This window comes from Trematomus bernacchii, unplaced genomic scaffold (genome assembly GCF_902827165.1).
Source record: "Trematomus bernacchii unplaced genomic scaffold, fTreBer1.1, whole genome shotgun sequence".
Taxonomy (NCBI): Eukaryota; Metazoa; Chordata; class Actinopteri; order Perciformes; family Nototheniidae; genus Trematomus; species Trematomus bernacchii.
In genome coordinates, this window is record NW_022987593.1 from 8,042,405 (window position 1) to 8,057,908 (window position 15,504).

General features: G+C 42.2%; 2 protein-coding genes across 9 annotated transcripts in view; one reads left to right on the plus strand and one right to left on the minus strand.

Moving 5' to 3' along the window:
• The window catches only part of lrba (LPS responsive beige-like anchor protein), a 185,632-nt gene extending 176,420 nt beyond the window's left edge, over positions 1–9,212 (plus strand). For all 3 annotated transcript variants that reach the window (XM_034130210.1, XM_034130213.1, XM_034130211.1), the window contains 4 exons: positions 2,657–2,758; positions 3,175–3,371; positions 6,889–7,040; positions 7,966–9,212. In XM_034130210.1, coding sequence (XP_033986101.1) covers positions 2,657–2,758; positions 3,175–3,371; positions 6,889–7,040; positions 7,966–8,056 — 542 coding nt within the window. In that variant the 3' untranslated portion in view covers positions 8,057–9,212. The remainder of the gene's footprint in view (positions 1–2,656; positions 2,759–3,174; positions 3,372–6,888; positions 7,041–7,965) is intronic.
• A 1,127-nt stretch (positions 9,213–10,339) lies between these two features.
• Positions 10,340–15,504, minus strand: part of dclk2a (doublecortin-like kinase 2a) — a 36,487-nt gene continuing 31,322 nt past the window's right edge. For 4 of the 6 annotated variants that reach the window (XM_034130218.1, XM_034130216.1, XM_034130215.1 and 1 more), the window contains exons 16-17: positions 15,365–15,478; positions 10,340–12,318 (exon numbers count right to left, since the gene is read on the minus strand). In XM_034130218.1, coding sequence (XP_033986109.1) covers positions 11,362–12,318; positions 15,365–15,478 — 1,071 coding nt within the window. In that variant the 3' untranslated portion in view covers positions 10,340–11,361. Of the gene's footprint in view, positions 12,319–13,124; positions 13,144–14,665; positions 14,803–15,364; positions 15,479–15,504 lie in introns of all 6 variants that reach the window. The other 2 variants (XM_034130217.1, XR_004555845.1) reach the window with 2 other exon arrangements.

Sequence of the window (15,504 nt, forward strand, 5' to 3'; positions counted from 1 at the left end):
ACACACACACACACACACACACCAGATACACACACGCACACACCAGATACACACACACACACACTAGATACACACACACACACACACACACACACACACACACCACACACACACACACACACACACACACACACACACACACACACACACACACACACACACACACACACACACACACACACAGAGAGAATACATAAAGACAGCAGACTTTTTCTTTATACCTCTTCCAAAAACGAAACACTTTCAAGATAAAGTCTTGAATGAGAGCACATGCGTACACACACACACACACATTCCTCCTCATGCAAAATGCCGGGAACATCCTGCACACTTCATAAGCTTGACGCAAATGCCTCTGAGTGGCTGATATGCACATGTACACATTGACCTATGCACACTTGTTTCCTGCTGCAGGCACATGTTGTCATCTGAACTGCAGCAGAGATATTTCACAGACACCAGCGCCACCTGCTGCTCACAGAGTGGAGAGCAGTTCAAGGAGACCTCTATTAAGTGATGTACTGTAAATGATACTGTATATCTATTGTTTTGAATGAATAGACAAAATATTGAAATATGTTTCTGTGAGATGAGCACCAATGTTTAATTTTCTAATTGTAAATTATTGTTTTGTGATTAGGGACAGTAGTTTCCAGAAGAACACATATGCAGCTACATGTATATGTTTATCTTCATCATTTTTATCATGAACATAGACACAAACTCCAGCATATAGTGTATAGTTGTTTGGTTTATTAACATTTAAGTCTGGATCCAGGAACAATTATGCTTATCAAATCTGAAAATACTTGAACTATTTACAGTTAGCTGAATGCTTTTTATGTTACTTTTGCCAAAAAAAGAGGTAGGTGTAGATATCTGGCAATTTACCGACTTTGAACAGGATCCACGAGTAGCTGGCTTTTTGGTCTATACACACACACACACACACACACACACACACACACACACACACACACACACACACACCTCATCCACACATGTGTAGATAGCTGATACCCTCCTCAGTGTCCCAGCGTTAGTCATATACAGGTATAAGATTGTAATCAGATGTGGCGCTAATTCAAACCAAATGGCAGGTAGAGGCTTAGCGAGGTTAACTGATACACCAATATATCAGCTTTATTGATCTCCTCTGAGCAGAATCCCACATCATGCTTTAATCCAAAGGCTTGTAGGTCATGAGTTTGGCTAACATCCTCAAAGTCACTAAAAGCAGTTAACTAAATGAAATGTAGATGTTTAGGCTGCCGTGCCACGTGTGACCAGAGTTTAGGAGAGCCAGGTGTAGGGAGATGAAACAATCAACTGACTTTACTAAAATGTGATTTCACTTATAAGTACAAAGTTTCATTTTTGAATATATATTGAATAATATTTGCTATTGATTGTATCCCATTATAATCTGTTATACTGTACTCTTTTTATTATTCAAGTGTTTGAAATGGCTGATGTCGTCTTTATACGTGACTGTGTGACTGTTCAGCTTGCCCTCTAGTTAACTTTTTTACAAGAGGTTCAGTGAGCAGCAGTATGGTCTGTAAGAGGTCTTTCTGCTAAATCTAATTAAGGTCTAACAGTAGCCCTAGCTTCGGGAGAGAACCTCTCTGTCTTATTAGAGAACCTGTGTTGAGTTTTATGTCATATAATTGAATTGGGAAACTAAATAGTTTGGCCATGTCAGCAATAAACTACACTTTTCAAAAGTACTTAAATTACGAGGTTTGCTTTATTGGAAACTATTTTACTCAAACTGCATTGCTGTGGAGCAGTTGATGGTTCAAACACAAATATGTTTGAAATAATTGTGTCACACGGCTACAAAGAACACAAGAAAAACATATAAGTGACAACAGGAAGACTAAAGTATGCCATCACTAAAATGAGAAGTTTGTTTCAAGCTGAACTTGAACTGAGATTGCAAAGAGGTTGGGGTCACTTAAAGTCGAGACCCCCTCCAAGGGACATGAAATCTCATGAACTCCAAACGCCAGGTCACTTATTGAATGGGCTCTGTGTTACACCAAAGACACTTTAATGTCCATGTTGTACCGTCATCCATGTAACATTTTAGCACAATTATCAAATGTTCACCTATAGTTTCTGCCTGAAATGTGTTATAAAATATAATGAATAGAAACTCCATGCTTTTATGCATCTTCTTGCAGACAGAGACAGACGGAGAAATAAAGAGCTGTTATGTTTTGTCTCTCACTCAGACAGCTCAAACCAAAACAAAATCACACAATCTTCATGACTTGGACTATAACTTGCTCTCGCAGAAACATCTGGATCTAGTGAAGGCAGTGAGGGGGGAAAAGGTTTATAGATAAGGAGAGGCGGAGAGTGACAAGTGCTAGAAAGAGTGAAAGCATGTGCAGGGTAACAGGCTCAAACCTCTAATACAAGCTACAGTTCATATACATTCAAACAAAACACATTTCCTTTGTGATGGAATAATAACAACTTATTTATTTCATACATTATAGTTTGTCTGTGTTTTCATATGGTTGGCTACAACATGTTTTTTTTTGCATTTTGCTCCCTCTAGTGACCAAAACTAGTATTTTTTTTTTGATGTCTTTGTCTTTTATATACAGTACAGTACAAACCCTATTTTGTTTGTCTATTCCAGCAGAGTTTACCACACCGAGGGCCATCTTGACGGGCCATGACTGTGAAGTGACGTGTGCGAGTGTGTGTGCAGAGCTGGGTCTCGTCATCAGCGGCTGCAAAGGTGAGCCCGTCTGTCTGTCTTATTAATTATTATTATTATTATTAATAACATGTCCAAATTAGGGCTGCGACTAACAATTATTTTCATCATCCATTATTCTGCAGAATGTTGTCTGGATTTATTAATTAAACAAGGTTTTGTCTTCAAACGCCAAAACCAACATACGTTCATTTGAACATGATATTTAGAACAAGATAAAAGCAGGAAACTCCATATTTTAGAGCCTGAAATTACTTAAAAAAGGAATCCATTATCAAAGTTGCTGGCTATGATTTTCATGTAATTTACTTATCGATTAGTTAAGTAATATTAGCAGCTCTATTCCAAAATATATGTTCAAATTGAACAACAAAAGACACTGACTAATGTCAATGGTCTGCTTTTCTAACTTGTCTTTTTGTCTTGTGTTTGTTCAGAGGGTCCTTGTCTGATCCATTCCATGAATGGGGACCTGCTGCGGACCCTGGAGGGCCCCGAGCGCTGCCTGAGGCCTCGTCTCATCCAGTCCTCCACCGAGGGACACTGCATGATCTACTACGAGAAGGGGCAGTTTTGTAACTTCAGTGTCAACGGCAAACTGCTCAGACACATGGAGGTGGAAGACAGCATCAAGGTGGGAAACATAATACTGGCGTGAGCGTGCATATGAAAGTGCATTAGCACATGTGTGTCTGCACCACATCAGGGTGAAATGTCCTCTCACTGATTAAAGGCTTTCTTAGGGTTTCACATTTGAGGAAGGTAAGGGTCTGCACGCCTGGGGGCAAAGTGCAGCTTCACATCCCTTTTATTCCCTTTCACACGCACACAGCAGAGGAAATGGTCCTTTTGATCCGCAGCCCAGTTGTCAGGTCAGATTGCGTCGGCGTCGTTGGTAGAGAACATTCCAGAGGAGTGGTCAGCCCTGGACACCAACACCATTAACTACCCTGCAGCACAAGACGACACATTCCCCGTTTCCCACATTTCCTCCCTCGTGGTTAGAGTGACACAAGATAGCGGCTACTGCCTTTGGTTTCATGACCCTTTGTTTCCGGTTTGGCCTGGGAAATGTAAGCTAGCTCTGACAGACAGCCGCACGCCTGTTTCCCATTAGCAGACCTCTGGAGCTCCTAACCTGCCAGCCGGCCGCTGCTGCACAAAGCCACAAATATATAACTCGTACAAGTCGTGATTAACGAGCACACACAGACAAATGCTGATGGATTGTGTTAACATCACGGGGAAAGTTGCAAGTGTTCAGTTTGCAGGTTGCAGAATATTTTATTGTGTCTTTAAGAGAAACTAATGATGCTTTTAGATGCTTGTAGAGTTTCCCAGCGTTCCCTCTGAAGCGGTGAAGCTGGGACTTGGGAACAATGTGGACCGCTGCCCACTCTCTGCTGTTGTAAATTCCAGCCATGTCAGATGGCATTAGGAAAATCCTAACATCTCGGAGTGAGGCTGTGAGAGTCTCAACCCCCCTGGTCGGACGCTGTAGTATTTAGTGCGCTCATGTACATACCAGAATCAATCTCCTCCGCCCTCAGAGCCTCAGCTCGGTGTGACTCCAGGATAAATAAGTGTTTGTCCTGGCCTGCAGTATCCACTTAGAACAGGAGAGGAATACTGAGGAAGAGAGAGGGTGTTTGCACTGTAAATGTATTGGCATCTGGAGTCAGAGGTTAGATGACAGGCTAACAGTCGGCATCCTAGTCTAATAGCAGCATCGAGTGACACAAGCCATACTGAATGGATTACAGTCTTTTAAGTACTAGTATAACTCAGGCAGTGTAACCATTCCAGCAGTTTTTCCCCCTGCCTTGGTCTGTGTAACAGGGGGATTAACAGCACCATAAATTAAACTTTGTTACCTTCCCCAGCCCCAAAATCCACCCACTGTTCCCCGAAAGATGGAGGAAATATGGGCATTAAAAGTGCATGTGTTGCTGCTGCAGTCATTTTTTAGTCACCCGAGCCCGAGTGGCCATCTTGGCTCCCACAGAGCCATCGGCCATCTTGTTTGACCGCCCAGTGGCTGATTTATAGAGCCTGTCTGCAGCCTCCTACCTGGCCGGGCTGACATGTCTGCCAGCGCTCGGCCTCCTGCTGGGCTGCATAAGGTCATGGACTCCATTAGTACATACACAGGTACATTAATATAACACAGTCCCTGGCAAACAGCTCTTATCTTCCCACTTTCTTTTTACTGTGTAGTATGTCATCTGCTCAAGGAATGACTCGATGTGGCTGCTTATTAAAAACATATATCGGATTTAAAGCTGTGCGAGTGAATAGCTTCATATTAACAGAGGGTTAAATGACTGCAGGTAACGTTAGAGGGGCTTCTGGGACAGCGGCTCGGCTCTACAGAGCGGTTTAATGTCTTTCTGCGTATTGTTTTGATTTAATTGCACACATCTCTACCGTTTTGATCCACTCTCAGCTTTTACCCATCGCTTTTTCAAGCCACATCAGGCAATTGTTTTACTTTTCCTTGAATCAAACAGCAGACATAGTGAGCAGCTAGTGAAACAGTGAAGCATTTAGCAGCTAAAGAAGCAGTGATTTCCCCCAGGAGATGGTTAAGAGCAAAGAAGAGCCAACCTTTACATACATATTGGATTTACACTCATCAGGTGGACGTTAGAACTTCTCCACATGAAAACAAATGTTATGTGTGCTGGTTGTGTTAGCCGAGTGCTTTGTTAGCATGTTTACCATGTTCAGTTGATAATATATCAGTTTTGTGATTGTATCTTCGTCTGCTGCCCCCAAGTGGCCTAAAATGGAATTACTGCTTTACGTAAAAAAAAAAATGTTTTATGGCAGGTATAATGGATCATATTATTCTTAAGTACTAATTTGCTCTGTACTCCAATTTAACTGCATTGATCATACCAGGCTGAGTTGAGCATCATCTTTATTGTTGTTGTCAGATTAACTCTGAATGTTGATACACAAGACAATTACAGTACACACAAAACAGACCCACACCACACCAATCAGAGCAGCGCTGCACTCTGTCATGCTCCATTCCCAGCCGTCCTGGAGGATGATCTAACACAGCGATTAGGAAGGATTGATTCTCCAGGCCTCCCGCCAGAGAGCAGCATGCAACGCATCGGTGTGTGTCTTGTTTTGTGTTTCCCTGTGTGTGTGTGAGTGCAAGTGTTGTGCCCATCTTAAGTGCGTGCGTAATGAGAATGAGAAACAGAGCTCATTTAATTCCCAGTGTGGTAGGAAATTCCACAAAGACTTTCTATACAAAACATTTAGGCTGCACTGTTTCTACGTCCGTCCACTGTGTATCGCTCTTGAAGGGTTATTTATCTTTTCTTTACCAAGTCAAGTTCCTGAAAATGACTTCAGTTTAAGTTTCATTGTCCCATTTAATGTGAGCCTGATTCAACACACATGCTGCTGGTGATTGAAGTGTCTCCTGCTGAATCACTGCAAAGCGGCCACAACCAAACTCTGTGTCGTAAAAACCCACAAAGGAGAAAAACTCTGAATTAGTGTCATTTGCTGCTTTCAGAACTCACATTCTGCCTCGTCATTTCATCGGCTAGGTTTCTCTCTGATTGATGCTCCTGACTCCTTCAGTTTGAGCCTCCACTATGCACTGCGCTCTTAATAGACTCCAACACGAGGCTTGATTTGTGTACGCCAGATCCCCCGGGGAACCATTCAGCTGTTACAGTTTGCAGGAAAAGCAGATGAGACGAGTAAATCTCCGAGCCTCACTGTGGGGAGCCATCTTTGTTGCCAGTCAGGGTCTGCGTACAGAAAGCCCCTCAGGAGGGCGGCGCTGACCTGGGATCTTTTGTGGGATCACATGACCTCGCTGTATGAGCTTTACTCTGACATAAAGAGACAAACTGGTCCCAGACCTCCAGTCCTATTCTGAGACTATTTATGCATGTGGTTCTACAGTGAAGAGCTTTGCTGTGAGGGCTTTATTGTAAGCGTTTAAGGACAGATGATCAAAGGCAGGATATGAACTCTTCTCACACTGTACTGCATGCATTGGAACACTACATTACATCTGACATAAGCTGTAATGTTTGGAATGTCCCAACACCAGAACATGCAACTCTCAGCTCATTAAAAAGTGAATAATAAGCATATCCTCTGTCCCTCTTTGCCAGGCCATGTACCTCAGTCGGGACGGCCAGTACCTGCTGACGGGCGGAGACGGAGGCGTGGTCTCCGTCTGGCAGGTCCACAACTTCAAACAGCTGTTCACGTACCCAGGCTGCGACGCAGGAATCCGCTCTATGACCATGTCCCATGACCAAAGGTAACACGCACGCACACGCACGCACACGCACGCACACGCACGCACGCACGCACGCACGCACGCACGCACGCACGCACGCACGCACGCACGCACGCACGCACGCACGCACAGAATATAAAGCCTGGCCAACAGGAGATTTTTAAGGCCAATACAAACTCAATATTTAAGACTACAAAAAACTGGATGCATAATAATTCGATTTAGATCCCTTAAATGTGTTATTTTAAAGATTGTTATAGTAAGTAAAATGTGCTGTAGATGTAGTAGTGGAAAAAGTTGTAAAATTAACCATCTAAAAATATATTTGTCATTCCTCCCTTGTGAACAAACTGTTTTCTTGTCACAGTTTTTTTTTCAGAATAACCCTTACCCTAATTTCTAAATACTTATCATCCGATGTATACTCTGGTACTCAAATGTTTACTCTTAGATAATATTACCTGGCTCTAATAAAAGGAAACCTTCCCACAGCACTTTTTTGAAAAAGCAACATATCTCTTCTAAGCTAAAACGTATCCACTCCAAGTCAAATCGTAATAAAACTCCAGCATTCAAAATATTGATAAAATCAGCGTCAAAAGCATTTAAGTGAAATTTACTTGTATTTATTGAGGACTGACATTATTAATTTATTAGTCCATTAACAGAAGTTTAATCATCGAAAATGTTAGTTACTGATTCCTATTGTACAACGTTTCACCACCACTCCCTACACACCACAAACGTTTACATGTGGCTCATGATTTAGCATTATGATGCCTTAAATTATCTTCAAATGAAAAAAACTCACTTTGAAACAAATAAACCTCCTGATGTCCCCTCCTCTCCTCTCCTCCTGATGTCCCCTCCTCTCCTCCTGATGTCCCCTCCTCTCCTCCTGATGTCCCCTCCTCTCTTCCTGATGTCCCCTCCTGACTGCTCTCAGGTGCATCATCACCGGCATGTCCTCTGGAAGCATCGTGCTCTTCTACAACGACTTCAACAGATGGCACCACGAGTACCAGACCCGCTACTGAGAGTGAACTTCTCAAAGGCGCTACTCTGTCTGTACCCTGAATGTATCTTAATGAAAGAAGAAAATAAAAACTGTCCTGTTAAAGTAAAAAAATCAAAACTATTTTTAAAAAGGGCATTGCTATATTTTGTAGATCAGATAGAAACTTTCGTATAATTCACAGGGTGGGGGTTATGTTACTGTACGGTTAAAACAAATCTATTTTTAGCTGTAAGAGTCTATTTTCATCTCCTCCGGAAAACTAAGGCGGGATTTGTTGGGAGCTAGTGAGAACCTTTTCTCTTTACTTAAAAAAATCCAAATATTTGTGTACTTTAGGGTGAGTGATTATCTTTCTTTCTGTAGGTGTGTATGTGGGGAATAATTATGAAGCTGTCATTCACGTTTTAACTTCTTTTTTGGCAAAACTGCCGTTAGATATGAAGTGTTTGAATAAATAATAAATGTATTGGATAGAAGGATAAACAAAGAGGGAATATACATACATATATATAAATATCTATATATTCTGTTTAAATGTATGTCCTCCATATTTAAAATGTCCATTTCCTCTGTACCTCTGTGCTTGCTAAGAGATTGTGCATGGCTCACTACACACTTAAAACATATCAGATGAATCACTTAATTTAATACTGTCTAAACTTCCCATCCAGTGATGTCAGAAGGATGTCAGGAAACCATGTCCAGGATTTGATTTTTCTTTCTACAATGACTGAATAAGCAAAAAGTGAATCTTTTTTTCTCAAATGGGAATCTTGATCATTGTTTGTGAAAGCCTGAGTAACGAGAGATCACTAAAATCATCTCATATCATCTTTAAAAGTCTTCTTTGAGTCATGTCTCCAAAGCAGCTGACAGCAGAGTGAGACGTTCAATGACAGGAAGGACTTTTCTCTATTTCATCACAGGATGAGTGATTATGTTAAGATGTGATTCAGCACTAAAATGGCATATTCCTTTGGTCTTCACTAAATGAAACGTCCACTTGTATCCTTTAGATTTCGGGGGAACATTCCTTTAAAGTTTGCGCTTTGATGTGGTTTGAAACTACAGTTAAATGAGAACTACTGTTATCTATCAACCAACATTATTTTTGCAATAATTTGAGTGTTTTGTGTGCCGAGTTCTGACAATAAAATGGAATTTTATAACTTGAATCGTCCTTTGAATGAGTGTATTTCTCGCATTGAAGACTGCATAGCACCCTCTAGTGGCCACCTTCTGGACACACACACATATTCACAAACAAACATTAATTTGAAGTCTTTATTGCATTGTTTACCTTTCTTCTGTTTCAAAACAGTGGGACATTAAAAGCAGCCACTCTTTGCCTAATAAAAACCATTTCTGCAGTTTGACACAGATGATAAACCTCTTTTTAAAACTGTCTTTTCATACAAATGTTTCCCTTTACAAACGGCATATGAAAATCCTTTACCTACATATACATAAGAGGAAGCTAAATGTACCAACTTGACTTTGTGTGTGTGAGGGTTTCTGTCTTAAAGGGAGGCAGGAAGTGTATGCATGCAGCTGGGAGTCCTGAAGAGATAAAGGAGTTAGCCCTACTAGCGCAGTTTAACACGGGTACACGACAAAAACACTTAACTTAAACCCCATCGTTCAGCTGGGCTGGTTTTGATGAAGGCATCATTGAGTCATGAGCTGTTAGCAAGTGGTCAGGCACAACCGTCACCTTGACAACACATTCATTCACATGAATCCAACAAATCTAAACCGCTGTGCGAGTATTTGGAAAAACAGGGTCGACTTATTTTAATACACAGTGCAGCGCTGTCTGTTAGTTATATCAACTGCTCTATAAACATCTTCTCTCAGTGTTTAAGTTGCAGCAGAAAGCATTCTAGTTTTGAAAATCCCAGTTCATTCAAACAAAAATATTATATATGGTTTTATGTCTAATGGATCTATTTGTATGTACAGCTGTTTTTTTAAATCAAATTGATGGCCATTAAATGCTCAGACACACGTCGGCAATACACACCCTTCAAGTTTCAGGTGGACAAATAAAGTTCTTCACAATATGTACAACTACAGTGTTCTTATGAAATAATACAAACAGTACGTTGATGCATGTCAGCATGAGTTAGAGTTGATGCACACATTACTTTTCCAAATTGACTTTTGTAAAACAAAGCAAGACATACGTACTTTATACGAGTTATTTTCAGCGTTATCTGGACATGAGTTTGTTTTTTAGATATGTTTCTCTGAAAAATAAGTACAGCTCTGACTCTAATGCATTGGAGGTGGAGAGTTTTATTTGTATCAGTATTATTGAAAATGACATTTCCATGTTGTGTCCTGGTATCTCACTACAAATAATTGTAATCTGTGTTATTAAAAATAATCTTGCAGGCCCCACAAACACAAATCCTCCATTGTATTGTGGTGGTGACATAAACCTCATATTTTATGATATCTGGAGGGGTCACAAGATAAACCTGAGGGGTTTGGAGATGATTAGCAGGATTGGAAAGCAACAAAATCTGAATGTTTTATCCTGTTATTTACCCTTTGCAAGATGAATCATTTTTAGGCCTTGAAATGTATTCGAATAGAAATAATTTGAATCTTTGGTAGGAGTGGCCCAAAAGCAGAGAACTCATAACAAGGGCTCACAAGTATATGTTTAGGTGTTTCAAGCCAAAAAGGTGAGGAACCTCTGTGGACAGACACATTTACTACTGTAACTCCTTTGTATTCATTTGGTAGGTAATAACTACATGTTGTCAACCTACTGTAATGTACTGTAACACTTTATAGGAAAAGCTGTGGTTACCATATGGGGGGGGGCTGTCACAAACTGATAGTGGTTACATCCGGGTTGCACTACAGGACGCTAGGCTAGTACGGTCAGACATTTGATATTCTGATATACTTTAATGTAGTATTACTCTACTGTCTCTTGCTAAAGCAGTTGTGTGGTGGTCATGGAAAGCTATTCACAAAAGAGCCACAGGCAAGTCAAAATGGGATAACGATAAATAAACAAAATAATTCACATTAAGTTACACAGTAATGCATGACTTCTAAACACAAACCACTCCGTTTCATTCCCTTTCTCCTCATCCTCCATTAATAAATACAAACATATATACAAACACACTCTGAGAGAACATGTGTCTCTGAACATGAGTTGGATAAGAGGGACAGAGAGAGGGACAGAGAGAGGGACAGAGAGAGGGACAGCAGTCACTGGCTCAGTTTACAGCTACTGGAAATACTCCATGTTTACGGACACGTGAAAATAAAAGGAGCGAGGGGTCACATTGGAGTTACCGTTTAAATCTCTATCAGCTCCTCAGCAGGTACAGGGCTCAGAGAGGGAGGGTCAGCGGGGGGGGAGGCTGATCTGGGAGGTGTGGAGGGAGGAGAGGGAAACAGGGTGGGATGCATGGGAGACGGGGAGGAAGGCTCCTGTCTGGTTGGGGAGGAGAAAGGGAATAAAATGACCTGTTTGATGGGGGAGGCTGGGGAGGGGGAGGATTGTTTAGTGGGAGAGGAAGAGAGGGATGTTGCCTCTTTGGTAGGAGATGAGGAAGAGACTCGTTTGGTGGGAGATGAGGGAGAAAGAGAGGAGGGTTTTGTGGGAGAGGAAGAGGGAGAAGCCAGTTTGGTGGGAGATGAGGGAGAAAGAGAGGCAGGCTTAGCGGGAGAAGAGGGAGGAATAAGGGCTTGTTTCGTGGGAGAAAGGGAGGCTGGTTTAGCGGGAGAAGAGGGAGAAGTAGAAGCCTGTTTGTAGGGAGAAGAGAGGGGAAGGGAGGATGGACTGTTGGGTGATGATGGGGAAGGGCAGGAGACGGGTGAGGAGGGAGAGTTGCAGGTGAACAGATCAGGTGGGCCAGAGGGGGAGGGAGCTTGGAGAGAGAAGCCGGGGGCGGCAGATGTGCTTATCTCAGGATCAGAGGAAACAGGGAGAGTTTCTTCAGAGGGAGAACAGGAGATATGATTGGACCTCACAGGAGCAGAAGGAGGGACATAATCTCCGTCAGTCAGGGACAGACAGCAGGGGGGGGCAGAGGGGGAGGTAGCATCAGGCACAGCAGCGGTGTTCGGTGCTTTGACTCGAGCAGGCGTGGAGGGTTTAGTTTTTTTGGCAGGGGATGCCTGTTTGGTGGGAGACGCTGGTTTGACTGCAGGAGGGACGGTGTCTCCAGCCGCCGAGGGAGGACACGAGAGAGTCTGAGGCCGAGGGCGGCGGGAGGCGAGCTGCAGGGTCTCCTTATCCAGAGCCGTGCTCTGAGGAGACAGACAGAGGATTATCAGATGATACTTACGCAGCATTAAACCCAGCAGCAGGAAGCTCTAACAACACCAATCATATCACAGAGAGATATTGTGGATCAAGCTGTACTGTATTCAGGAAATGTAGTAATTTAGCCTGCCTTTAATCGTCCTTTTGTGATTTCCTGATGTGGGAATAATACTCTAGCTGTACAGTTGTACCTTTTCATATTTGATATGTATATATTTTCTTATTCTTCAATATATGTGCATCACTATATCTCAATTTGATTGCACAAGTCTGTTCAGGTCTTACAGTATGTTGCATCCCTGGAACTTAAGATTTGTTTTGCCAAAACTCAACTGTAGCTATTTTTCAAATGACATTTAAGCTTTTTTTTAAATGGAATTCAATCAACTCAATGTTTAATTCCTACAATCATGAACTGCTGTCTTGTATTTGCTTATGATTGATATGAATGAACAACACACACACAATGAGACAAGCTAATGGAAATGGACAAAAATAACTGAAAGATGATTAAACAAAAAGTCATTATGATATCCGCACAGTAGACTGACCCCATAGGGAGGAGCACCAGATCATCACCACTAATCTATGTGCAGAGGAAGGGCAAATGAGAAACTCAACTTTCACTTTTGAATTCAACAGATAAATACTTTTGTGTTTTTGTATCGGATATAGCCAATGATGTCTTCACAAATGGGAGAGAAAAGTAGAAAATGTATTTTTCTCATTTGCCCTTGTGCTGCTGAGTCTGAGCAGCACAGCAGGCGTAGCGTTCAGTGTTAGTACATACCGGTGCCTTGGAGCTAATTCTGAGGGGCGTAATGCAGGGAGAGGGGAGAAGCAAAAAGGGACAGAGACTAGTCTTACTCACAGCTTCACAAAACAAAGTCAACACAACAAGCAAGGCGGCCCCGGTGCACAGCTGTTGTTCCAGCTCAGTGCTGATGTGGTAACTCAGATCATTGAATCATAATTTAGTTTGGCCGGTTGCTTTTGAGAAGACTGAGCTGGAACAAACTGTGAGACTTTCTGTAAATCAGGCTGAGACACGTGTCTGTTAGTGCAAAGCTATACCACTCATTAGAAAGCAGCGTTAAGGGTCCATTTACATGTGTTTGAATAGTTTAGTTTGAAAAGATAAGACTGGCATTATTCTATTTTGATTGTCAACAGAAGACGAAAAGCAATGAGGATTTGTTTTTGCATTTATGCCCAAAATAGCTTATTCCACTATAAAAAAAGAGCTCCAAAAATGTATAAAAAACATTCACGAGTCACTGTTGTACTGTATGTTCGGTAAACATGAGCACTAAAGGTTATTTTGTCTCAATCCTATATACACCAACTGGCTGCTGTGAATACTCGCTATAGCACCAAATATATAAGAGTCCCTAACAAATGCCTAAATTATTTGCTTCTGTTTTGGTCAAATATGCTTAAAACTTGCTCAGCTATTTGAAGATCATTGAATCTTTTAAAAAAAGGTGAAACTTTATATGTATGGCCCACTTTCAGAGTTTCATGTCTTCCATAGAAACCTATTGACTTGTAGCTGAGATGAACAGAAGGTAGATGGACTAACATTTGGTCGTTTAATAGGATTTGTTGACAAGTAAAATATAGAATAATGTCAGCCTTGTCCTTTAAAAAAGCAGGGGAATCTTGTTTCTGAGGCAATAACGCCACATTGGTTTGCATCCATCTCTGCCAAATACACCACAGACCAGAACTAGCACAGTTCTTAATTCCCTCCACAAGGTGGCGGCAGAGCATCACTAATATGAAACTCTGCTGAGCAACCAGTTAAAGCTTTGTGGACCCACAGGAAGTAGGTTTATAAAAGTCTATTTTAAATTAGATGACAAGCAAACGATGAATGGCAGAGAGTGAGGCAAATACAAGCAGCTCTTGTGTTAGCTGTGTAAACATGCTCATTGTCCTTCTCAAAGACAATGTGATTAAATAAACACATCCTTCAAAACACAAATGATTATTTTCGCCACAAAAGTTTTGTGATCGATACAAATGGAATGAAATGAAAACGAAGGAGCAGAAAAAGTGTGAAAACAGTCAGGAGGGGTAAATCCAGGACAGAGCGAGAGTTAGTCAGATCCACATCAGCTGGTTATTGAGAGCGGTTACTGCAGCTGGTGGGGGGGGGGGGGGATGGGGGGGGAGGCTGAGAAAGAGACAGGAAGGAAGGGAAATGGAGGGAGGGGGGAGATTTATAGATGAAGGGAAGTGGGTGAAGGGAAGGGCGATGCTGGAAAGGAAGGAGGGAGCAGGAGGAGGAGGAGGAGGAGGAGGGGGGGGGGGGTATGAAGTGTGTACCCGGCTCTCAGCTCCAGGCGTCCCCTTTGGTCCTGGGTCGGGTGTGAGGGAGGGTGTGAGGAGGAGGGAGGAGGAAGAGGATGGAGAGGAGGAGGAGGAGGAGGGGCCGAGGCCAGGGCCCGCGTTTACATCTCAAACTGTCAAATGAGATTTACAACAAGATGTGAGGGTCAGATCAGATCTCTAATGAGACGTTTTACCCTTCCCCCATTTCCTGCTTTCAGACAGACAGACAGAAGAGAGGGCTGATGGGATGAGGAGAGGAGGAAACCGTACAACAGGAAGTGATGAACGTGAGGCTGGAGACGAACAGGAAGGAAGGATGTGACTCTTCTGCCCTGTCCAAGTTTTCACATCTCTCCCTCTCTAAAGCCCTGTCTGACATGTTTACAGCGGCATGAGTTGTCTTTGATGTTGGACGATGATTGAGGTCAGATATTCTTGGCCCGCTGATTAAGTAGGCGCAGGATTCATATAAAGTGAGCTCAATCTTCTGGATGTGGGTCAGACATTCACCACAGTGCAGTAAATGCTTGGAGGTGGGCCAGACATGTTTCAAACACTTCGTCTAATACTGCAGATGAAAGAGGTCACTACAAGTTAACAATCTCATGAATGTCACTCTGTGAAAAGGAATGAATCTAAAAAGTGTGTCAAAAGATAATAATCCCATCACTTTGAATGTGTCCAGGTGCTTACCATGATGACGGTCACCCCGGCCGAGGTGTGGTTTTGATTGGGCGCAGAGTTAAAGTGCGTCTTCAGTTTACCTGTCACCTCCATCTTCATGTTGTTCTCCATCACTGCCTCGTCCTTCATACACACACACAAACATGCAT